Raw genomic sequence first — 25,843 nt, forward strand, 5'->3', positions numbered from 1 at the left:
TCTGCGTGTGTGTGCGTGCGTTCGTGCACGCATGTGTGTGTGGGCACTTGTGCGCGAGTGTGTGCTAACACGTGGGGGTGATGGTTTTCATGAAGCAGCACAGTTTGGCCAGATTGTCAGATTCTGTATTATTCAGGAAATAGCAGGTGAGAGATCTTGATTTTAAGATAATAATAAGTTTAAAAAAAAACCCAAAAAACAAAAAAACCCTTATGCTTACTGATCCTGGACTTCACACCATTCCTTAAAATATGAAAATAAACAAATAAACGGACAATCGAATACATTTTTCAGAATGCCATATGCATGTCAGTAATCGCTCCTCAAAAGTATATTTTCCACATTTACACACACACACACACACACACACACACACACACAACCCTAATAACCCACTTCTACTCTATCTAGGCTGCAGAAATGAAGCATATGGGTGAACATATTGAGGGACTGTGGAAAAAAAGAAAGAAAGGCCAGCGTATCAAACTAGCCATGCGTTATAGCACATTTAAAATATAAGCCTGGTAGCCACAGGGGAGGCTGGCCTCACTGCTGTTCAGCTCCCTGGCAGGAAGACAAGTCTCGCTGTCCGTGCTGGCTTTTTTGTTTTTTCCCCCTCTCCCTCTCTGCCGTTCGCTTTAGACTCTGGGGCTATATTTAGCCAGGCTTTCTGCTGGTATGCCTCTCAGATCGTTAGCCCCATTTAACCCCTCTTTACAACGGGCCCCCATACCGCCGAAGGCTCCTCGGAGGCCCCGTCGGCAGGGCCACGTCGACTTCCTTCCGTAAGCCTGTCGGGAGGCATGGTGGCCCCCAGTCGTGCGCCAGGATCAGGGAGGTGCTGCAGGAGGCCTGGGTGAGGAGCGGCATGAGGAGGCTGGGAGCATGTCAGAGGGCACACAGAAGGCACCTCGCACGCTGCTGGAGTGTGTGGGACTGACGCCCAAATTCATTCTACTGTTACCACAGTCCTCGAGTCCATCACTCCACACTGTGCTTACCATGACCCTCGGCTCCAATTTACTCAACCCAATTTTTTTTTAGTGTTTACTGTGTAAAAAAGATACGACATCTGCCTTTTTGAAAAAAAGTGCAAAGTAACTTTTGTATACTCAGCATGAATGCTTTTTATCTGGGTCAAGGACACTTTGGACATGCAGATCTTCTCGATAACAGCAACTGAAGCTTTTAATGTTTTTAATCATTACTGAATATCAATACAAAATTCATGCTACAATATATCATCAAATGGTTGTTCATGCATAGCCTGTTTTATGTGTAGCATGAGCTCAGTGCGAGTGATGACTCCATTGTGTGCACGCATGTGTGTGTGCACGCGTGTATGCACACACGAGTGCACGCAAGCGTGCGCGCGTGACTGAGTGCCGGAACCTTCTCGCAGGAACAGAGATCTGGGCCTGACGGGAGAGTTAGGAGTCGGGGCTTGGCAGGGTCTCAGTGTACCATGGACCACACGCATCACCACACCTCCAAGAGCCTCATCACGACTTGGCCGACCACCCCCCCGCCTCACCTGCTGGACCTGCAGAGGTCAGCGTGCCCTGGTCAGCGTCATGTCAGCACATACCCCACGCTGGTGCCAAGCCACGTGGGCAGTGGTGGAAACAAGAGAAGCTTCCTTCGGCTCCCTCTCACCAGGGCCGAAGAAAGCGCGAGGCGGTGGTGTGCGCCATGTGCCAGCGACTACTGGGAGGTTTCCGCTGTTATTGTGGGGACACTAATAAACAAACGGGCATGGCCAAGCTTGTCTATGGCTGTTCTGTTACTACACCCCATAATTCTCCTCGGGGGGGCAGTGAATTTGTGACCAAAAGCGCACCCCCTGCAGCCATTCTTGGCTCTGCCCCCCCCACCTTCCATAAAATAAATAAATAAATAAATTTAAAAAAAAAAAAAAAAAAAAGCTTGGCTGGCTTTTCCAGGCCTTTTCCAGTAAGTGCTCAACTACTGGCCTGCATGCCAGGGAAGATTCCAGAATCATCTTCACGCACACATGACCATGACTCAAGTTTTATCTGTTTATAAATACTCCAGTCAGTCTTTATCCCACTGCTTAACACTCAGTCATGTAAACACCTCATGCAACAGTTGGAAAGGAAACCAGTAGTGATTTATCTCCAGCCTTTTGGAGGCCGAGGGACACAGACCGCGCGCCTGTCCGTGACAGATGGAACTGCCAGGTGTGTGCATCCACATGCGGGGAGAAGGTTTCTCACCCGTGTCCTTGTGGTGGATGTGTGCAGGTGGCATTAGCTGCCATCTTCTTACCGGTGTGGATCTGTCTGTGCGCTTCCAGATCGTCTTCCTTCTGGAACTGGGCGCCGCACTGGTCACACACGATGGCCTTCTCCCCAGCTGCGCAGAGAAACAGGAGACCCCCGTCACTTCACAAGACATTCAACAGCCATTGAACAAAATGTTGTCAACATTAGTTATCTATGAACCCCTACACCCCCTCTCAGGCCCAATGGAAAAAAAAAAAATCACAAGTTCTCAGTTAGTCACCCTCACAGAATGTGGATGTGCAAAAGTGTTGCAATCTGGTTCGAAACACAGGAACTAACAGCCCAAATCACTCGCTCGTGTGGGTCTGAACAGACAGGGGTTGGGGTTGTATTGTATTCCTTCACTCGGGTTCACCTATAACTAGTAGTGCACTGGGGCACTCCAAACAGAGCCCAGTGCATTCTCAACACCACAACCTATGGCACAGCACCTCAGCTACCAAAACAGGAAGTCATAGTTAAGATAAAACAGTGCGATCGAGATGAAGTGCAGGCCTGTTTCGCAACCATCGTGAAGTTACAAAACATACTGTACCCTTGCCTGACACAGGAAGAACTTATCATCTTTCGCTGAGTGAATAGGTGGTGCAATACCACGTTACTATGTAAGGCACATGCCAGGATAGGAGGCAATACACAGACAATATTACCAAGACTTCACTACAGTTTGAACAGGTGAAAAAAGTCATTATTGAGTCATCCATAATTATGCCTACCACAACCACATAATTGTGCCATGCCCTGCTGGTCACTAGGGAGAGCAGAGAGCAGGGCTAAGGTAAGCCTGCGGCGTGGGCTGGGGATGTGCTGGAAGCAGGCTTGGATTGGCAGGCCACGTTTGGTGGGGGGGACAGACCCAAGCCTAGGACAGTGCAGCCCCACATCAGGCAGTAGGCGAAGCAGGTTCAGGAACTGCAGGTGAGCAGGACTTTCATCGCCACATTAAGTGGCAGAGAGAAAGAGACAGTAAGTGTGGAGGTGCAGTCCAGCCTGCAACACAAGCAACAGCCTACTGGAGAGGGTCATTATCTCACGGGGGGGTGCCGCAGCCGGCAGGAATTTGCTCTCAGATCACCACAGAAAGTCTTGAAATTAAAGTGATAAATTCTGCCTTTCCTCTTTGATCAATAGGTCCTTTCTAGTTAAGTGGAGATGTGAAAAAAAAAAAAAAAAAAGGTTGGATGAAAAACACCTCCTTCGGGTTTGGCCCTACATCTCTCAGGTCCTTAACATCCTCCCATCATTTCCTCTCACTCCCCATCTCACTCAAACTCTCTCTGGGCTATGGTGCAGAAAGAGAGCATTGGGCCAAGGCTACAAATAACTGGCTTGCAAGCACATCATCATAACAACAACAAAAAATAAATACAACTAAAAAAACAGGGGCTATAAAAGAACTGTTTTTGAACAACTCCAACTTCCTCCTCCCCACCTCCCTGGAGTTGCCACAGCGGCATAAGCCTGACATAATGAACCCTTACACAAGTGAGGTTCCCAACACGGAGGAGAGAGGTGCCACGTGCCATGCTGGCCTCGTCCTTTTTCACTTCCCCTCTGAAATATTGCACAACCGGAAGAAAGGGATATGCTTCTTGTAAAGAGCACTCACTGCTAATCACCCATCCAGGAGAAGAGAGAGGTCTCGTGCGTGGCTGCATGCGTGCATGAGTGTGTGTGTTTGTGTGTGTGTGTGTGCGAGTAGGTGCGTGCATGTGAACAGGTATAACATGATGATCGTGTAACCAGAGCCTATCAGTGATCAGTACTGTGGTGTGGCACTGATCTGGGTTTAGGTGGCCATATAACGGGTCCAGGAGCCGCTACCAGGACAGCGCTGAGGAGGTGAATCTGGCGCGGCCCACTGATCTGGGTTCAGGTGGCCGCCTTCCCAAATGGCCCCCTGGAGGCCCATGTCTGCACTCAGCAGCTCTGAAGAGCGCGAATGGACAAATACAGCGCACACACCCACCCACCCACCCTCTCTGCTTGGTAAGCCTACACAAATGGGTTATATAAGACAGTACAATCAGTACCAAAACAACAGCAAAAAAAAATCCATAAAAAAAAATAAAAAATCAGTGCCGTCAGAACAAAGAGTGCAGACACCATGCTTGCCTTCTCTCCTTCAGCAGTAACGCGCTGTGCTGTACAGTTTTATTTACACTAGCCTCTTATCAGTCACTGAGCAGTGCAGAGACTGCCAGTTGGAAAGGACAGCCAGGAACTGCGTGTTCCCGCACTCAAGTAGATGTGTACAGCAGGCAAAGCATTTTTATCAACCAAGACAAAAATCCTGGGAGCCTGCCAGATTCCCCTCATAAACACACACACACACAAACACACACACGCGCACACCCACGCATGCACACAGACACACACACAGTTGCACACATACACTTGTGCACAAGCACAGACAGACATGAGCACATGCTCACACATGCTGGTGGCAAAATACAGACAAAGGAGCACTCGCATGCATGGATTTAACCAGGAGAAAGAGAGAGATCGACAGAGAGACAGAGACCTTGTAGAGCATGTACAGTAGATAAGACAGTTAAGACTTCACTATCAGAAAATGAAGACCAGTCAGCTAGTTAATATTTATACTACCATTCACAGAAAGGAAGGGTTTGCTCAAAGATAAAAACAGAAAACATTTGAGCTACTTCTGATAACTTCACAGATTGATGCACAGAGAGAGGACATCTAGGGACAAGCCAAAGCAGATAAATATTGACTTGGCAAATACACTTCCACATCAAAGACATTTCTAAATTTTAAATTCTCAAAATGGACTTGCTGTCACACAATCATTGACTCTACTTTTTTGGACACTAAATCTCGTAACCCATTTTGACTGCAGATCAATTTGACTGTTCAGGTTACAGAGAGACAGAGAAATACTGTGTGTATGTATAGAGAGAGAGAGAGAGAGAGTGAGCAAGAGAGAGAGCAAGCGCGAGAGTGAGCGCGCGCGCGCGAGAGAGAGAGAGAGAGAGAGAGAGAGAGAGAGAGAGAGAGAGAGAAGCATGTTAGAGGAGAGAGATTGGAAGGCTGTGAGTTTTCCCACTATACAGTTCAGTCATTTCAGCTCTCTGGCCCTGGAGATACTGGAGACACCCCCCCCCCTCCCGCACACACACAAGTATGTGGTGCATATAGTCTGATCCCCACACATAGACAAAGTAAACGTTAACAGGAAACCATCTCTGTACAACCCTACTAGTGGAACTGGCCAAAGCTGGCCACTAACCCCCACTACCAAAGGTGAAAGGTTCCATGTGGTTTCCACTTCCTCTTTCAGCGCTTCTTCTTTGTCGAACCATGGGTATCTCTTCTGTTCTGCAGTGCTGGACAAAAGCCTTGGAGAAGTGGAGGAAACGGGAGCCAGGCCGGGCCCAGCAGCGCGGGCCGAATGCTTCAGACAGGACTCTGTGCGTGCTGAAATGCTGTTTAATGAAAACCTGCTCTAGGAAGTAGCGGGCCAGACAGGCTTTGGTTCTGACCGTGTAATGTGTTGGCTTCTGATGTCCATGCTCTTTAGAGGCCCATCCCTGGGTCACCTGCAATGCGCCATGTGCGACCAGGCAGCCTCTGGTTTGGGCAACTGATACCATCATGGCAAAAGTGGAGCAAGCAGTGAGCTCTGGTGGCTGATCAATAGCTGGGAGGTCGGCTGTAAGGGGAGCCCTCCCTACAAACTCACTCTTTTTATTTTTTAAATCGTGGCAGAACCTGAGAGGATGACCACGCGTTGAACCCTTCTCCAAAACGACCACTGCAGCTCTGGCAACCCGCTGGATATGGCAATGGAGGTGCCTTTACAGTGCTGTAAATGCCTTTATGGCTAAAGACAGAGCGGTGGTGGGAGGATTGTGTTGGGTGCAGCTGAGCCTCTTTCTCATTTGCCCTGCTTTCATGAGCTGAGGTGGGGGTGGGGATGGGGGCACTCAATCCGCCTGCTGAAATATGACTGGACAGGCCGATATCAATCAACGCCGGAAGCCAATAAGAAAGGCCAGGAAGCAAAAGTGTCCGAGGCAGCCTGGCAATCAAATGAAACTAGAGCCAACACAGCGGCAATAAAAAAAAGCATGGCTTATGGCCTTATGGCCGAGGTCTCTGGAGGCCTAAGGCCCGCACTAGACATGACAAACGCTGAGCATGAGCCGTCAAGCGCGCACACCCCCTCCCCGTGCGGGCCAGTTAGAGAACGCTACACGGGAGACGCCCAACGATCCGTCCGAGCCGTCAGGCAGGCTGCGGCTGCACCCAGTTAGCACAGGCTGCTGTAACACGTGCTCTCTCTCTCCACAGGTCAATAACCTGTAAAGATTTAGCGTTTAGGGCCCATTATTTCCTGCTTTCAAGTCACACGTTGTCAAAGGCAGTCTTTGGTTTATTAAAGCTCAGGTCAGAAGCCTGGGGGGGTGGGCAGCAGACAACACAATGACCTATGGGACAGTAACTAGGTTACAGGAACATAGTAGTCACAGGAGTCATTATTTATAACAATTTGATTTTGGGCTTCCACGCTTAACACAGGCCCATGTCAGAGAGAGGCCAAAGAATTTCTACACAGAATGCAATTTTTTCAAAAGCAACCTCAGCTGCAATGCTGAACAGTTGCTGCATTGGGATAGCTGAGCTTATCCAGACAGAACTGAAGGGCCAACTCAAACAGCTCTGGCAAATGGCAAAACCTAGATAGTGGGAAACCCAAAAAGTCAAAAGAACAGGAGTATTGAAAACAGACAGAGCTTTACTGCTCTCAGGTGCAACGATTCTCATAGTTGTTTATCATTTGTTTCCAAATAATTTTTTTTCTTTCACCCCTTCTACATTAGGTACATCCATAAAAGTTAATCAGCTGCAGATTCAAACATGGAAAAAAAAAAAAGATGGAGAAAAGCAAAACTATTGTGGCTTTCTTTTTTTTAAAAAAAACAAGTTGAACATGTTTACGGAAATTTATCACCTTAAGCAAAGTACAGATTTTTTTTTTAAATTTTTGTTTTTACGGTTGCTGGCAAAGGAGGTCAGATGACACAGGGTAAGGCAGCTGGCCATTTCCATGATGTCATTTGCTTTTTCATGATCTCCTGAACAGGACTGAAACCTTCTCTGGCTTAAAAAAAGAGGAAAGAGGAAGAGGGTCCTGACAGGGGGGTTGGGTCAAGGGGCGAGAAAAGACTTACTTCCATAAACGTCCTTTCCTCCACAAAAGTGGACAAGTGTGACAGCCCCTGTAACTTCCTCACTAAAGCGTTTTTACAATGTCCTGACACACATTCCAGCTGTACAGCCTCCCTCCTCTCAGCCTGCACCGTAATGGTACACTCAGAGGTGCACACACATGAACGGACTGTTGACTAGCTCAGGCCTCTCATAAGACGAAGTTCAGATATACATCTTATGAATATAGGATGTACAGTACTATATGGAAAAAGGAAGCTGAACTGGAGTAACACACACACCCACAAACACAAACACCCACCCACCCCCACCCCCTTATATAAACTCACAACCCTACTGGCCGAGGCGTTTGCAGAGGTTGCGTAAGAAGACATTTTCTCTTGTTTACCTGTGAATGCATTTCTGCACAGTGTTTCAAAAAGCACTCCCTGGCCAGGGGTTGCCTATTAAAAATGTATTTATTAAAAAAATGTATTATAATCTCACCATCGAGCATTGTAAGGCTAGTCAAATAGAACCCAAACAGTGGCATTTTCTGAGGGCCAAAATTGTTCTGAAAGACTCAAATTAGTATTCTGATCCATACATGTTTGTAACAGTAATAACACAATATGCAGGGCTGCTTTCCATGCTGTAGCTCCCAGTGGAATGGAGAGCATGAAAGCAGCCCTCGTGTGTCCTGGCCACTTCCAGATGGCTTTGGGACTGCTTTTATCTTTTTTTTTCCCCTCCTTCTACTCCAGTTTTTTTCCCCCCCACATGAAAGCGCCGGCGGCAGATCTTTGCTCGGCGCTTCATTCTCTCTTCATTTGAAATATAAAAGTTTCAAAGAGCATTTCCACGAGGGAGCTTCATCCTAAATGGGATTCATAGCTTTTTAATCTGCGCTAAGAAATTGATCTAAAACTTTCCTAAAGCCACAACCCAAACTTACATAATGCAATAAAAAATACCTCTGAGAGCATTTATTTTTATTGCCATTACATGGAAAGTAAATCAGGCTTCCTCTAGTTCTGCACGTGCATTGCTCTGGATCTGCAAAGTGACCTACAAATGCAGAGTAGCATAGTGGCCTCGGTCTCCCCAACACAGCCACCCTCATATTGGCTCTAACAAGGAAACAACCTGGAAGGGCATCGTATCCACCTAAATACGGAGGGCTATAGGACTGCGGAGCGAAGCAGCCACTGCTCAGGGAGAGGCAGACAGAAACAGATGGGTTTCGCATGGGCTAAGCAGGATGAAGGCATTTATCACCTTACAACACACGCATGGCCTTCAGAACTTCCGCCCAGATAAAGGGCAGGTGAGACTCTTGTGGGTGGCAAAGGATTTCTGCACCATTGTGCATGTGCATCTGCACGTGTGTATGTGTGTGACTCCAAAAGGCCCTTTTTAACATGCAGCATTGTGTTGTGTGGTAACGGTAGCAGCCCCAGAGGTCTGCTTGTTTACACTCAGTTGAACTGGCACAGTGGGTGCCAGCACATTCCTCCACTTATCTAAACTCCAGCAACGGATGACCCTCTTAATCCTAATCTAATAATAACCGCGATGCTGGAGATGTGGTTATGCCATTACATCCACAACACCGTGTCCTTTTATAGCAGCTAATCACAGCACGCTGTCAATTGCCCCTTTAATCTGAGATTAAATGAAACTCGGAGACATCGGATGCACGTGAAATTCTGGACGCTGGGCGCCACAACTGCACAAGAGAAAAAAAAAAAGACAGACAAGAAAAGACAGAGAGGGATGAATCATTCCGATCAATTTGTCTTTCTTCTCTGCCTCGCTGCACTGTGTGTTTAGACATGTTATTGGCATGTAATCATTTGCTGAAATGACTGTTTTGGTTATGAATGTAGCCCATGGAGACAGAAAAGATCTGATTAGACACGAGTGATTGTAGCTCAGATTTCAGAAAGACAAAATTATCTATCAGATATTTGCACAAATCTAATCTTGACTGCCTGTTTCAGGAAAGTCTTACAGTCTTACCTAGAGCATGTGCTTTAATAATGATAAAATGCCCATTTATCATTAACAGCCATCTCCCCCCCCCCCCCCCCCCCCCATTTATTAAGGATAAAATAAGGTTGTTAGCAGGTTTCATGAGTATTTGGAAAACACGTCCGATACAGTGTGTGCAGGGCTGCTTGCGTCTCTGCTCTCGTGTGTGCCAGGCTTAAGGGGACAAATTACTGTGGAGTGTGAATGTGATCTGAATGGGAGGTGAAAAGTGATATGACAAATCCACGCAGGAGGGCGGCATTATCAGCTCCACATCCCGCCTGACAGGCAGGACCAGCCTTGCCAGTGAAAAGAGTGGGGCCTGACAAAAAAACCCAAAAAAAACCAAAACAAAACAAAACAAAACAAATCCGTACTGGCCACAGGCTCCTCTCCAATCCATTTTCTGCTCAGCTGGTTTTAAATGAAGTTATTATGACTCATTAAAATGCCCGCAAGCTTGTGGAAGTCAGCCAATTACAATTTAAATTTAGCCTCCCCTCACAGCCCCACCACACCATCTACTCCAACTCTCCCCACCCTCCGGACTAACACACCACAGCACTGCACGCCAACACACCTGACCCCCCTGCACCAACGCACCACAACACTGCACGTTAACACCCCCCACCCCCCCTCGCACTAACACACCACAACACTACTCTAACCCTTGTTTGACACTATGCCTTAAACGAAAACATCTCAAGACTAGCAAAACTAGCATTAAGTGTAGGGGAGCTGGTTTAATGAAGAGGATGCTTCCCATTCAGGACGGCCCTCTTTAACGAGCAAACACTGATTTATTATCATCCGCTATTGTAAATAAGTAACAAAGCATAACATCTTTGTGGGCGGACCAGTTTGACTCCTATCTAGTAAGCAAAACTAAGTCATCAAAACAGGAGATAGACGAAATGACACAATAAAGGTTTACTATAATATGGAGTGATATAAACCCCAGATATGCTTTAAAGCTATTTTCATGGCAGGACTGCGTCCAGTGTTTGTCATGCTCATAAAACAGTAAAGACATGCCTGAGTCCAATGCTGGAGAGACACCGTCACACCGCTGCGGCAGTCTCCCCCACATCCCCACGCCTTTAATCAAAAGGTGTTTCACCAAATGCCTTGTGACCGTGCAATTCATTTGGACTTCTCCTCCTATACCCCCCCCCCCAATGTTCACTGTTCTGAGAACAAGGGCGTCAGTTCAGTTTTTCACCTTTCCCAGCAGCGAGGGGCAGCATGGAGGTGACAAATGTCTGCTCTCTGGCCATGCTCAGATGCCTTTTGCTTTATTTTTCAAACTGTGAGAGGTGAGTGTGCGCGCGCACGCGCATGTGTGTTTGTTTGCGAGCACGTGCATGCGTGCATGCACACACGTGTGTGTTCTGCTGTATCGCTCTCATTTCCAGCAGAACAAATTAATCTGTGCCCTTCCAGCAATGCTCCCCTTTTGACAGAGGCTGCTCAGAGGAGAAAAATGATGAAGCAAATCCAAAATTCAATTGCCTGTGTTCTGTTTTCAAAGGCACACGGTGTACTGTACAGCCCATAAAACTCCCAAACAGCCTCCAGACGCTGCTGCAATCACCCTCCATCAAAACACTTTGTCTCGCATACAAAAATAAGACCCGGCATCGAGCTGAATACCAAATCAGCCCATTAGAGCACAGGGGCACTTGCTACTTAGCAACCAAAGGGATTTAAAGCCGCAATGCCCAACAACAAAGGGAGAAGATGAGGATCTTTTACAGGGTATTACAGCTGGATCCAGACTAGTCCGGGCTTTAATTCAAAATATTAAAGATGCCATGATGGAAATTGCAAAAATAAATAAATAAATATCTATAATAGTGATAAACAGAATAAAATGAAACATTGTAAAAGGATGCAAGAATGAGATTTTGTTGTTTTCATTCCTTTTTTCCTACAGGAGATGCAACTCGTACTGTAAATTATTCAAAATCAATTATGTGACAGGAATTAAATGAATTCTCACTAAAAAAAGAGGCTCGAGAAGTAAGCGGATAAGGACATTCAAAGAGATTTGAATAGCATGCCAAATTACAGTGCAGAAAAAATAGATCATGGACTACATTTACAGCCAACCAATATGCACAGAAACGGAAAACATGGTTGTGGTAAACCCACCTATTTTACTCACGGAAAGTTCCAGAGCTGGTAACATAACAGAAACACACACTTCTAGAACAGCGGTGGAGAGGTCCAAGCAGGCTTGCTTTTGAGGCAACTTGGGGCAGAGATTCAAGAGGCTTCATTAAAGGCCGAGAAGCACATGCAGTGATGCAGCTAAGACTGCTAACTGCTCCATGGCAGCACACATCAAAGGAATTTAGCAGCAGACAGCTTCTGCTGCGTTAGAAACCCTGCTCTTCATGTCGGACCCACAGAAGGCCAGAACCGTGCGGAGGCCGGTGCAGCCCACCCTGGAGCATCACGGGATTAAACCCCTCTCAGCTTTTTGATGAGCAGCAAACTCACCGGACAATTACAGGCCCATTAGCCGGATGCCTAATCATCTCTCCTGGACCTTATAATGGAGAAGATTTATGCTCCACATAATTCAAGAGTTGTTTTAAATGGGGGTTTAATGTACATCAACAGGTCAGGGAAAGTATTATGGGTTTAAACCACCAGAGAGAAGCTCGGGCACGCGGCCAAACAGAAGCTCGGGCCATTTATCCACACTGCCCGTCATCCCCCGCTAATGCCGTACAGGGAGGGAGGGAGGGAGTGGGATGGTGGGAGAGAGCGAGAGAGCAAGAGAGTGTGAGTAAGAGAGGGGGCTTTATCAGCTGCTGTGAAGAATTTACATGAGATCATGGAGTACCAGGGCATTTTCCTGCTTCTACCTCCCCCTTTTATTTAGAGTCCTTTCTCCCAGCCCCGCCTGACCCACTTGCAGTTTGTCTATTTTGGAATATGTGGCTTGGAAAGCAGTCAAGTTTCATTAAATTCTGTTTTGGGTACAGTATGTTCCTGGACACACATCTGCGAGCGATCATAAACGCTGTGGAATGCTGGCAGAACATCCAGACCTGCCGGCAGCTGATGATGTCATCACTCTGAGGGAAGAGGTGGCAGCCGGCCAGACTGGGAGCTCAGAGAGAGAGAGCGCGAGAGAGAGAGAGCGAGAGCAAGAGTGAGAGAAAGAGAGAGCGAGCACAGAAGGAAGCGAATGTAAAGAGAGAGACAGGGGTGTTGGTTGGCGCTCAGAGCGAGAGGAGACAGAGCTAAGAAGAAACAGAGACAGACAAAAACAAGGGAAAATACTCTCTCCCTCTCTGAGCTCCACTCCACATATGCCTCACATTTTTCAATGACTTAATGTGTTTGCCATTTATATTAACACTCCCATCTTCGCACGCGCACACACAGAACAGGTGTCAGTCAGGTGCACCGCGAGCTACGATTATGCTCGGTCTGAACTATTTCTTTTCTTGTTGCATGCAAACAAACATAGGCTGCTCCACATAAACACTGGATGCCCTGCACTGAACACCGAAGACAGGCATCAGGAAACATGACATGTTGAGAACTGATGAACGCTTCTACCCAGCAGATAATGGCACACCGAAAATGGAAGAACAGCCCATGGGCACAATAGCACAGCTCTAATTGGGGGTGGGGGGGGGGGGGGGGTTGCACTGCCATCAAAAGCAGTGGAGCTTGACTGCTTAGCAGGCAACTTGAGAGCAACAGTTCCCAGCTCATAACAGTGAGGAAAGGCTGCACTGCTCACCTGCATGGCACTGGCCTCTGAGAGCCCAGGAAAAAGGTCCTCTCACCATGGTTACGGCCCAGGCTGCGTAAGCCAGTGCTCCTTATCTGGAGCAGGAGAGGTGGGCATAGCTCCTGGACTCACAGATCAGGCCCCAGGGCTGCTGTGGAGGGCACGATGTCCGAACCCTACCTCAGTCTGCTGGGCTAATGAAGTCAAGTGAGGTACACCAGTTAGGTTTTCCAGGGAATAGCATGCGGACTTAATCATTCTGGGCCAGGCACTTTGGCCTGCTAATGAGAGTGCTCACACGGCCCCGTGGGTTTGGGGTGTATGTGTGTGTATGTGCGTTTGTGTGTGTGTGTGCGCACGTCTGGACAGTTCAATTTGGCCCAGCTTGCCCGTGCCAGGTGGGTGATGAAGCGACAGGTCATTCTGGTTTGTTGGTCTCTTGCCGGTTGTGTCACCCCACGTTGTTGACCTCCTGAGTGGCTGGAGGAGCGACAGAGGTGAGATGACAGCAACGACCAGGATAAAGGCCTTAAAGACCTTCAGCAACAAGCAGAGAAAACGAAACACACGCGATAGCGGCTCAGCCACGGCGAGGGTTAAATAAATCCTTTCGTCAAGCCTTACCTCTGCTTTCTCGACAGGAAAAAAAAGGAAAAGAGGCAGATCTAAATACATCTCTTGGCCAGCCTGACAGGACCCAAGCCTTCCACTGCTCTCTTTGAAGTCACAAGGGGAGCTCACATAACACTAATAGCCGAGCGACACTCCAAACGGCTGAGTCACTTCCCCCCCCGCCCCCTCCACCGTGCTGCGGCCTCGGCCCCCTGGCAGCCCCTGGCGAGTGCTGACCTTAACCCAGGAGGAGAACGCCAGCGCGGTCCGCTCCACCGAGATGTTCCTCACACGCACATGCACGCGACATCCTCTCCACCGGTGGTTTCCTGCCCCCCCACCCCCACGCATCACCTCCACCTCCGGCACCCGGCAGTACGCAGGCCTGTGTACTGCCCCCACAACCACCGCCAGCAGACGATAACTTAAAGAATAAACAAGGCGCGGGGGGGGGGGAGACAAAACACTAGAAAGGAGTGAAGAAAAAAACAAACTGGCCCAAGATTCACTGTACATACTGTACCCTCAGCTGTGGCAGGCAGCCCGGGCTGGCACCCTGCCAAGTCTACAATAAAACAAACAGAGACGGCGAGTGCCAGCCGAGGGGGTGGGGTGGGGTGGAATGGCGGAGGGGGGGGGGCCGGGGACAAGCGCAATGGCTCGACGATACACACTGCATGCCTACGACCAATCCCACCCACCTTCTCGAGCCTTCTCGCCTGGTGTCACTGTAGTGAGCACCGATAAAAAAAATCAGACCGCTCAGAATAGGAAGGATATAAACAGAAAGTTTGCAATGGAGGGGAAAAAAACCAAAAAAAACAATCAAAGAACCGTGCTGTGTCTCTGCTTCACTGCCTGTGTCTGTGTCTATAAGAGTGCTTCCACTGAAAAGCCTGCGCATTACACAAGAGTGAAGCTCTCATGAGCTGTGCTGCTACAAAACAAACAAACAAACAAACAAAATCAGGTTAGAGTTGTGTGTCAACTAGCAGACGAACGTCAAACCCTCCCGCATTTTTTTTTTTTTTTGATGTACTAAAAATACACTGCCTGCAACGCTCAGTTGTTACAACTGTTGAGGGGGAGACAGTCTGTGGTTGCTCCCTTGGTGAACATCTCTCAGAATTATGAGCAGCTTTCCAGGCCTATACAAAACAAAGCTGTCATCACTGTCATAATCATTATTACTCTCACAACTAGGGTGATTACCAATTCAGTTTTTGGCAAACTGGGACTTCAGGGGAAAGGGAAAACTGGGAAATTGGAGGTGACTCAGAAAAGTGGTTCAGCCATGTGGCTCCGTCCAGAGAAGGCCCGTCATCCAGCGTCAGGCCCCTCGCTGAAGCCCTCTCACCCCCATGTCACGGAGAAGACCTGTGATGCGTTTGAAGAACTCCTTCAGCAAATCCAAGTTGGGGGTGGGGGTGATGTGTGAGAGAGAGAGAGAAAGAGAGAGAGAGAGAGAGAACCAGACTCGTGCCTGGAGCACTAAAGTGGAAGTAAATGCGTCTGCACCTGAAATGGGTCGAGGGCATCTCTCCAAAGAGAACAGCACTAGCTGGACTGAGAAATGGCTTTCTGAAGTGTTCTCTAGCGTCCATGCAGGGAAAAAAACAAACAACAACAACAACCACAATCCCCAGTGCCTGAGCCCAGGATTATCCCCTACTCATTTTACCCAATCTGTGCAATCCTGCTTCCCATACAGCCGTCTGGATTACAAAGTCTTACTATAATGACATGTAGTATACTTTTGTGTGAATAAGAGCACATCGACTGTGTGCAAGCGTGCGATGGTGGATGAGAGTCAACAAACTGTTCCCTTGTCTTTATTAGAGCACGACACACATAAATGTCACCTCGCAGCACACACGCGGCGGGTCGCCGTCATGAGTGCGGCGGTGGCACAATATCTCCAGAGTCTGTTATTGAACACTCATCTTGGGATTTGAGCAGCCTCTAAAATAAACATTAGATATATTCTTAGAGTGGCCCCTTTCATGCTGAGCTGTGCATGAATTGAATTGGTCAGCCCAGCATGAAATGCCATTCATCTCCCCACTCGTCTTGGCTTCAAACACCCATGAGAAAAGTCAATCCTATCTCACTATATGGAGATATTGACATCAAAGATATTCCATTGTTACAGAGCATACTGGCTGTGTTCCTTGTTTGGTACTGACAGCCTGGCTGGTTTTTGACACACCTAATCTGATTCGTGTTCCTAATTACATTGCCAAATCGTTTGCTTAGGCAAAGTGCATGGCTCCAAGTCTGTTTAGTACATGGAAGAATCTAGAAACTCTGATTTGAGAAGTGTGGCTGGTGTGCAGACATGTACACTATCCTTCTGTCAGGAGAGGGGCTTTCGTGACCTGCTGATCTGGCAGTGATGGGGAAGCAAGGGTAGATCGTGTGCTGGCGAGGAGCCCCAGCGCCTTTACACACTCTGTATAAACCAAATTCACTCGAAGAGGACTTCAGTATTCTTTAAAACCCCTTTAACTCCAGTAAAAAACAAAAACAAACAAACAAACAAAAAAAAACCCAGTGCAAATAAGCCCCCCATGATTTAAGAAGGCTAGCAGAATCAACAGCCTGTGTGTGTGCGTTGGTGTGTGTGTGCGCGCGCGTGTGTGTGCATGTGCTGAATTACATGGCTATTAGGCTAGTAACGCAATAACTTTGAGCACTCTGCTGCTGACATCTCCTCAGTAGCCATTTCCAGCATTCAGTTCTGGATGGAATCATGAATGAATTCCAGAGACATACTAACGATTTAAATGAGCTCGGATCCAGTCTGGTCTGCTCTGCATGTCGCCACTATTTAGGTATAGTCTCCCTTCATGTCATCTGCACCAAAACCCGGGACGCGCTCTCGCGCGCTCCGTTTTCAGCCGGGCGGAGCTATATTTGGCCCGTGTCGGTGGCAGGCACCCGTGGATGCAAGTGGGTGAGCATTACCTGAGTGGGAGAGCAAGTGCATCCTCAGACGCAGGCTGTCTAGGAAGCGCTTGCCGCACAGCTCACAGCCGTAGGTCTTCATTCCGCTGTGCAGCTTCCTGTGGAGAGAGGCAGGGCAAAACAACATCAGCCACTGCTTCGCAGCCAACTCCATTGATTGACTCGCACAAAGACGGCGCACCCGGAGCCACCCCCACCCCGGCCGAAGCACACAGTGTACGTGATTTGATTAGGGTGCCGAACGGCGAAGACAGAACGGCGTAATTTCGCCCCGCAAATAGGACAGGAGCCGCCATCCGCGGTGTACCGCTTGCTGCAGCTAGGAAGGAACCGCAGGACCAGACCATGCCGCGCGCCCGTAAAACCGCTGTCATGAGACAGATAAATCAAAGCACGCTTCTATCAGGAAGAAGGCATAATGACAAAATAGCTATTAATTCAAAAAACGTAGACACCCAAGAGCGGATTAAAGCAGACTCCCTTTAGAAAAGTAGGAAGTGATTTTCTCGGCGCGACATGAGAGGCACGCTGTTAAAATTCTCAAGATTTTAAAGTGCTATTGTTCATTCATGTAGGTCTCTCAGTGCGAATGAAGGGGCTCTTTATTTTAACAGAAACATACAGATGCCCTGTGAGCCCTGAGATGGTGTGCATTTACTCAACCACAGGGCGGGCTGCCTTTTGTACCCCCGACCCCACTTCAAATTGGGTGGCAACCTTTCTGGACAGAAAGTGCAACATTTATTCTCTTAATTATACCATTTCCACACCGATGGTAGATATGACCAATCACAGTGGCACTAGCCTTGGTACAGAAAAAGAAAGCAAGAACCTCATGCCTGTTTGGGTTTCTCAGCAAAATGTTTCACAGTTAAGTCAGAGGACAGAGCAAACCCAGCATTGCTTGATGCTGGTTAGTATATGTAAAGGTTTTGGGGCCATCTTGATTGCAGCAATTAGCATACCAGCCTGACTCCATGGCCTGTATGGGGATTAGCATGGACCAGTGAACGTTCCTGTGTGTCTTTCTCAGGGCTGACAACAAAGAGCAGGATTTCTGAATCTTTAACCAAGCTAGTCATCAGACCCATTGCGTCCTCACCGAGATAAGCCAGCAGGACATATGAAGAGTCAACACTAAGGGATTAGCAAACTCAGGTTGGTTAAAAGCTAAGTGACTGCCGCTCATAAAGAATATCAAACTAAGTCATGACAGGTAAGTGGGTTTATTGTTTTATGGATGCCCTTGCTTAAGAGGGCAGCAGCGGGCCAATGAGCCACTGAGAGTAAGAACACTGGTAATGTGTTACAAGCAGTGAGCTGAATTAGATTTTATTAGCATACTTACAACATTTAGTAATTGTTTCCAGAGTAGTAATTAGCTCATTGTCTGCACCTAAGTGCCAAAAGTATGTGTTTAATGAGGAATGAAGAAATACACCTCCTGTTTCTAAAAAGTTTAAAGAAAGGTTATTGCCAAATATACTGTTACAATATGTTTTCAAATAGCATATTAAACTATCCGCTTCTAGTTTGAAAGAACGGGAAAACATTAGGGGTAAGAACCATAGCTGAATGACGATTATGCTGCGGGTACTGCTACTGTCCAGCTCAACTAATTGGTCATCAAATTGCCACTCTGCAATGGCACCATTTTGTTTCAAACTGTGCTCATCCACACCACAGACATCATTGTGACGATTTACACATTTTTGTATCGCAAGATGGCATTACGTGCATAATGGCAGCTTTTCTAAAGCAAGGAAGTGTGGTCTAATCTCAGCGAGAATAAATTGATGGAAAACCATTTTAGGCTCGGAGTAGAAAGGAGCGGGAAAAAAAAACCACCCTCTAGAAAATAAACAAAAGAATAGGACAAAAACAAACAAACAAAAAAAAACACAACAACAACAACAAAAAAAAAACCACAACAAAAAAAATCCCCTTGCAAACCATCCAAAATCCTGATGGCTGTCTTCTCGATGGGGATTGTGGAGACCCAATGAACAAAGGGAAGAATGAAGCAGCAAAGCCCTTTGGCAAGCTGTAAGTAATTAAAAAGGCCTGTAAACGCCTCCCAGGATAAAGGGCACTTCAAAAGGCAGGCGGGCGAGTGAGTGGGGCGGGGGTGGGGCGTGGGGTGGAGCTGGGAAAAGCCAGGGGTCTGGGCACCTTTGGGAGCCAGACTGGCGGTGTACTGCCCAGGGATCCTGTATGGAGAACGCACACTCAAAAGCCTTTGTGCGCCCTCAATCTGCTCATTGTCCTTCTCCTGAGGCCCGTGAGGAGACCGGCCGGAGTGCCGAGAGAGTGACGGAGAGCACATACTGTCTGCGACACCGCGCTTACGGAGGTGAAGTCCTAGTACTGATGGAGGTCGGGTCGGTCACCTAGAAGACTGACATCGCATGTCAGGAATTGAGCGCTCAGACAGACATGTCTAGGATGGTAGTCTTTGTGTTTTGAGCTGTGTGAATCCTTATTGGATTGAAATGATATCTAGCTAATGAGAGGCCTTTTCGTTATGCTTCAGCCTTCATGGTGCTAGTGCAAGGTGAGGATGACCCTGTAGACCTTACACACAATGTGTTGCCTTTGTTTAATGTGAAAAGGCTACAGCCAAGGGCTGTGAACTCCAGATATCGTTACCGTGACCTCTGTTTAACGGACACACATGCATGCACACACATGCACCCCCCTACAATGTGTGAACTGCGGCAGCTCCTTTACCCCTCAGGTCTCTCCAACCAGCTGTGCTTTTAATTTGCAGCAGAAACTATAGATGGTGGGTGTGGGTGTGGGTGTGTGTGTTTGTGTGAGAGACAGAGAGAGCAATGGTGGGGGGGGGGGGGGGACTTCAAGTGCCTGAAACAGACTGACTGTAGTCATTAAGGAAGCAGACATAAAACTCTTTCAAGCCATTTACTCGTTTAATAAGCGACTTTGTCCAACAGTCAGTTTTGACAATGGCAATAAATTTCAAATTTATGTCAACAAAACATATGCTGAACACCTCATTTCAGAGGCGGAGTGGCGTGCAGGCTCGTAAATCAGGGCCATGTTTGAAACCCGAGTAGATTACGGGGCTGTGTTATTGAGCTGTTACAGCTCAGCTCGTAGAAATCGGAACTCTCTCACTCTACAGTGGCCCCTGGGACGTCCATCATAGGCAGAAGCCTGCCCTGTCCCAGAGCCTCCCACTGCTCCCGGCACAGCTGCCCTGCGCTGGGTACGCTGCTCTGCTTGGCTCCTCCCCAAAACACTAGGCAACCTGACATAGCAGTTACTGATGGCATTCAAATGACTTCAAACCCCTTTGATAAAACCCCCATCAAACAAACAAACAAACAAATAAATAACAGAAGGAGAAAAGTCTAGGTTGCTCAGGGGCTGTACCTCCCTGTGAGTATGAACTATGTTCCACTGTCCATCATTTACCATCCTCTGCTGTGCTCCCTTTCACGCCTCCCCCCGCAACCCCTGCTCCAGATTCAGGCCTTAACCAGGGTGTAGTGCCCTGGGCCTACAGGGCATGTGGTTTACAGGCTCGGCATTGGGGACCAATGCACAATGCGAGGCTAAGGATAGGATAATGGAGGCGAGACGAGGCGAGGCGGCGAGGGCATTGCCTGGGAACAGTCAGGCTACGGCGTGCAGCCAGCCAGGCCCCCCATTCATCGGCCTCGGCGAGGTCCCACTCAGGCCTTCAAAAGCATGCCAGCTCATGTGCGCGCTCAGATTAAGGTATTTGTCAAAGGGGGCCCGACAATGTGCTGAGAGGTCCAGTGAGAAGGAGCGGGGGGGGGGGGGGGGGGGGGGGTCCCCAATCTGTCAGTCTATCGTACCGTTCACTCTTAATAAAGATTTCAGTCAGGTGTTGACAACACACTGCCAAAAAACATTACCATAATGATGATTAATGCTAATTGACTTTTCTATAGAACCCCTGTTCAAGATGACGGTTTCACTGACCCCTCCAATAAAGTGCCTTAAACAGGGAAAAAAAAACAAAAAAACACCCCCCCCCCCCACACACACACACAACAGGAAAGGTTTAATCCCGACAATACACATTTTAAGTATACAAACTGAACAGGCGTGATTTCAAAATCAAGCCACACAGAAGCTAAAAGAAGCTTCCGATCAAAAGCATTTGTGATGTATCTCAAACCCGGGCAAGAGCCATTACGGTGTTTATGCTGCACTCTCATCCACGGCACATAGCTAGGCTAACTATCTGGAGCATTTTGCTTTTTTAGCAGTCTTTGTAGAGAAGACCAGTGAGTCTTTTTTCCTCAGCCCTTTCCACCCCATTAGGAGTGAATGAGGCAGGCAATGGCGAATCACATGGCACAGGGAAGAGAACAAAAAAAAAAACCCAAAAACCCAGCAACAGCATCAACACCAAAAAACGACCAAACTGAAACTGAAAAGATAAGTCCTCCATAACACCCTGCAACTGTACCCAGGAAAAGCCATTATGGCATTTATGAACCCTGCTGAGAAAACACACACACACACACACACACACACACCACTCCAACACAACAAATAAATAATCTACGGGTGGTGTCAACTGTTCCAATGTCCCTGCCTTTCTGTCCATCCTTTAATCGTTTGTTTCAAGATCCCTTCACCCCCCCCTTTCCCCACCCCGGTCAGAACGTATCGAGAGGCTGGGTAATGCTCGCCGGCGTGGGCTGTTTATCAGCCAGCTGTCCTGCCCATATCAATGACTTGGCCCTCTGTCCCTGCGGCGAAACGTTCATATGAATTCCAGCCACACACACACGCTGCACGCCCATGCTAAGCATAGCTGAGCACGGACAGTGGGAGCGGGTGAGGGAGGAGACAAGACGGGTGCAGGATGCCGGCTTTTTTTTTACGGCACGGACGGAGCACACGTTCCGACTGAGGGCGCATTAATGTGTACGGATCCTCCCTCCACAGCCTGGCAGATAAGAGCAGACAGTGTTTTCCTTGCCTGTGTGTGGCGTAACACCATGGGGGAAGGTGGGATAAATGGTGCGAAATCAAAGCCTTTGAAGATGATGCTATCCTAATACCAACACACTCCGCCCAGAAATGGCACCGCAGTGACGAGAAACATGCAATTATCACTGGGAGGAGAAGGAGAAGGTTTCACGCTGTGTGGCGAGGCTTATCAATAAGGCGGGGCCTTGTTTTCCAGATCAATCTTCCTCTTGGCGAAAGTTCTTCCCTGTGCAGCTGTGGCCTGCTCCTGGGGCTGGGTTAAGTACCCATGCTGTCCAGCCCTCCCAGTGGGTTTGTATTTGTGCGAGTGAGTGTGCGCATGTGTGTTGGTGGAGGTCTCTTTAAAACAAGACAGTGAACGTGCATTGGAAGACTGTGGAACAACGCTCAATTATGTTGTCCGGAGCAGCCACCGAGCAGCCACCGAGCACCCCCCCCCCCTCCATAGTGGTTCGGAAGCCTCTTTTCTGTGGGGTCATCAGGCAGAACAGCACAGCCCGCATGGCTCACTCGAGAGCCCTGTCAGGACCCAGGCTTAAGCCAGCTCCCCCAACTGTGCTACCTGGGAGAGACAGACTTAATCCACAATTGATACCTGTAGCCACCTCATCTTAAAGGATGGAATTCAGAGCTCACGCCCCTTTTACCTACAGCCATTATAAGGGCTGCTTTTGTTATGAACCTTCTGAAATGCACAGGCACACTATGATCGGTGCATTTTCCAATAAAAGGCAACCACAACATTTAATGATGGGCTTCTTGCTATATCTTTTTCTCACACTCCCCCCCCCAGGACATTTGTGTTTGCAAATATCTCAAGCTTGTGTTCGGTGATTATCAGGGGTGATTTGACAGTTTGTGACACCTGCAATAATAGCCGTGGAAGCCAATCAAGAGGGCGCGCTCCCGCAGAGGGGGAAGCACAAAGGCAGGAATGTTTCGGGTTAACTCCCATCTTTAGACCTGTCAAAATTCCAGGTTAAATGCCAACTTCAGCTCCCAAATCCTCCTTTTCTTCCGTGTTCTATCCAAAACGGCAAGCTCATTCTGCCCCTGAATATAGCACAGCTCCCCCCCTTCTTTCTTAGCAGTTTGTTATGTTCTTGTTTTCTTCTGCTCCCATTTGTTGATCCTCAGATCTGTGGGGTTAGCGTGCGCCAGCCTGCCTGGGCTCTATAAAAAGCCCCAGACAAGAGTTCCCCCTCCGCCATGCATTATTCATGGGCATCACCTTCAATCGAGGGGCAGAAATCTCAAGGATGTCTAACTTTAGGTCTTTTTCGTTTTGAAAAAGAAAGACAGAAAGCAACCAGGAAGCATTCCACCGTGTCTTGTATAATTTATTCCCTCCTCAGAAGACATCAAATGTTTGTGCCCTCTCGCGTGCTGCAGTTTATATCTGCCATGCTTTTGGGAGCGAACCATTTCTTCCTGTTCTAACAAGCGAGCACCTGTTACATTAATAAAGATGAAACCCAATAACAACCCGTACATGGCGGAATGTGCAAAAGACAAATAAATAAATAATTAAAACAAAACAAAAAGAACAAGACGCCAAAAGTTAAGGAGCGAGCGGTATGGCGCGCTAGCGGAGCAAGGGGAACGGCAGCAGCATGGCACAGATGTTGTTTATCGTCAAAAAAACATTGCACCCCATCATATCAGTTCATATCATCAGTATCACCACCTGGTATGCCATTCACTGTAAACAGCCGTGCTCGCCTGTCTGGGCAGCAGGACAAGAAAGGCCCGCACAGACCAGTTGAGGAGGAGGAGATTATCTGAGCTTTGGCTGCGACTCTCACAATATTATGCAATGACTCAAGATTGATTCAGCCGTGACGACCACGTTCCACTGTGGCTGAGCATGGCAGACGAAGCCAGGTGCTGTGGTGGTTGTCAGCTGGGGGCAGAAATAACAGGTCTCGGGGCGATTCCGCGTCTCACTGAGGGCTCCGTACACACCCTGAAACCCTGTCTGTAGCTGGAGGTGCAGCATCCCTGTACTGACGCCACGCTCCACCCGTACGCTGGCCCCACCCAGTTTCATCTCCTAGACAACGGGGAGTTTGCCATTGCTGCCGCTGTTCATAAACGCCCGCCCCCAAACCAATAATGCGAGGTCTCCTCACAACGCTGCCCAACTCTGATGCAGCGGCAACCTGAAATAGCCTCTCGGCCATGGTAAGCTCAACCCGGGTCCAGCCGACGAAAGTAGCCGGCGTATAACACACCTCGCTGCCCTGCTGGAGCCGAACGGAGCACAGAGGAGCGCTGAGCAAAGGAGCGCAGATTGGCGACGGAAGACAGAAAGACAGACACACAAGGGGCCAGCCATGCCAGGAATGTGCTGGATTCAATTTCTGCTGTACATGAGGTCATAACGCTACTGGCTCCCAGGGGGATTTAACGCCACCCGGTCCGGCTGCGTTGCCTCGGTGTGAGGTTTAATAGAACAGGCCAGTGTTCTAGTTCAGCTGAGGGCTATTACGGAGCGCATGGCTCTTGGCAAACTGCATTAGGAAAATTGTGAAGCAAATTTTTCTGGGTAATCTAAATCAGCATGGTGAGAACTAGAGGCTGCATACAGGGGAACTTTTGACAGCTCCTAGGTGCTGGCTGTTGGAACACTGCTGACAGGGAGGTCGCTGGTATCGGCGTTCGGGCCACGCTCCAACGTGGCTCTCTCCGCTCAGCCTGGTTTTTGTGTTGATTTTTTTTTTAATCTGACCCAGGACCAGCCTACGCCACTCAGCGCAGATGGACCCTTCAGACTGGCCCTAGACCGGCGCGCGAGCGGCGGTGTGCATGCAAGCAGCCAGGGAGCTGTAATGGGGTGCGAATCAGGTTCACCCCAGGCCTCATTACGGACCGCCTGCTGGAGGGTCGACGGTTGGCCAGAGGAGCCGTGACTCAGGAACAAGAGCATGAGGAGAAATCAATATGGGGTCTGATTCAGTCGCACTCCGTCTCTCACTGGGAGGGGAAATCAAAATAGACTCCTGTACGAAACTAATAATCACCAGTGGCATGGCAGCCTGGCATGGCTGGGCACTCTAGTGCTGTGTGGATCAAACACAGAGAGAGAGAGAGAGTGCGCGCGAGCGTGCGAGGGAGTGAGAGAGGTTGCCTTGCCTACGCCCAGCCTCTCTCTTTCACACACACACACACACACACACACACACACACACACACACACACACTCTCAGCAGAGGCGCTCTTGGAGCATACTCTTCACTGCTGGATGCAGGTGCACTGAAAGCGCACAGACGCTGCAAGGCTTTCATGAAGCTCTTTCAACTCCTCGCTCCTGTCATATTACATCACGCCGGCTGCTCCGCACAGACGCGCCATCCTGCACCACTCCCGACACGCCACAGAGCGAGTGCGGAACAGGCAACATCCACGACGACCACCGGGGGTGGCCCGAGAGGAAGCCCCCGACCCCTCCACACCCCCACCACCTCCACCCAACCGCTCGCTCTCAGCAGCGAAAACCTCTGCGCGCCGAAAGTTAATCGTGTGTGCACTGTGCATGCCGGGGACATGAATAATGCACAGAGGGGTGGTGCGCACGCCACCAGCTGCCCCACGTCATCCGGCCCTCCGTCCCATTAGATGTCAAGTCTTTCAGCAGACGCACGTGACAAAAGAGTAATTAATAGCCCAGCGGCAGGCTTGTGCATCCCCCCGTACGCTTCAATATGTCTTCATTTGGCGTGCAGCGGGCGGCAGGATGGTGCTTTCTGCAGGCCATGTTTCCCCTCAGTGCACCCATCAACTACAGTCAGGGAGGAGAGACGCATAAGCAGAGCTCAAAGCCATCGCTGGCACACGCACGCCCCTGCATGACAAATGAGCAGCACAGACAGGGCCTCTGAGAGGAGGTGCACTTTTAAACACGAGGTCCACCTCATTTGTGCTAGATTCATGGTGTCCTCAAATGCATTTAGTAATAATAACAATCGTTAAGGGGGTGGTAGAAGAATGAAATGGC

At 48.7% G+C, this 25,843-nt stretch overlaps 1 protein-coding gene across 3 annotated transcripts in view; it reads right to left on the reverse strand.

The window, feature by feature from the left end:
• The window catches only part of zbtb16a (zinc finger and BTB domain containing 16a), an 80,735-nt gene that overhangs the window by 29,820 nt on the left and 25,072 nt on the right, over positions 1-25,843 (reverse strand). For all 3 annotated transcript variants that reach the window (XM_027004194.3, XM_027004211.3, XM_027004204.3), the window contains exons 3-4: positions 16,852-16,949; positions 2,290-2,376 (exon numbers count right to left, since the gene is read on the reverse strand). In XM_027004194.3, coding sequence (XP_026859995.2) covers positions 2,290-2,376; positions 16,852-16,949 — 185 coding nt within the window. The remainder of the gene's footprint in view (positions 1-2,289; positions 2,377-16,851; positions 16,950-25,843) is intronic.

Source organism: Electrophorus electricus, chromosome 8 (genome assembly GCF_041902795.1).
Source record: "Electrophorus electricus isolate QZ-2024a chromosome 8, ASM4190279v1, whole genome shotgun sequence".
NCBI lineage: Eukaryota > Metazoa > Chordata > Actinopteri > Gymnotiformes > Gymnotidae > Electrophorus > Electrophorus electricus.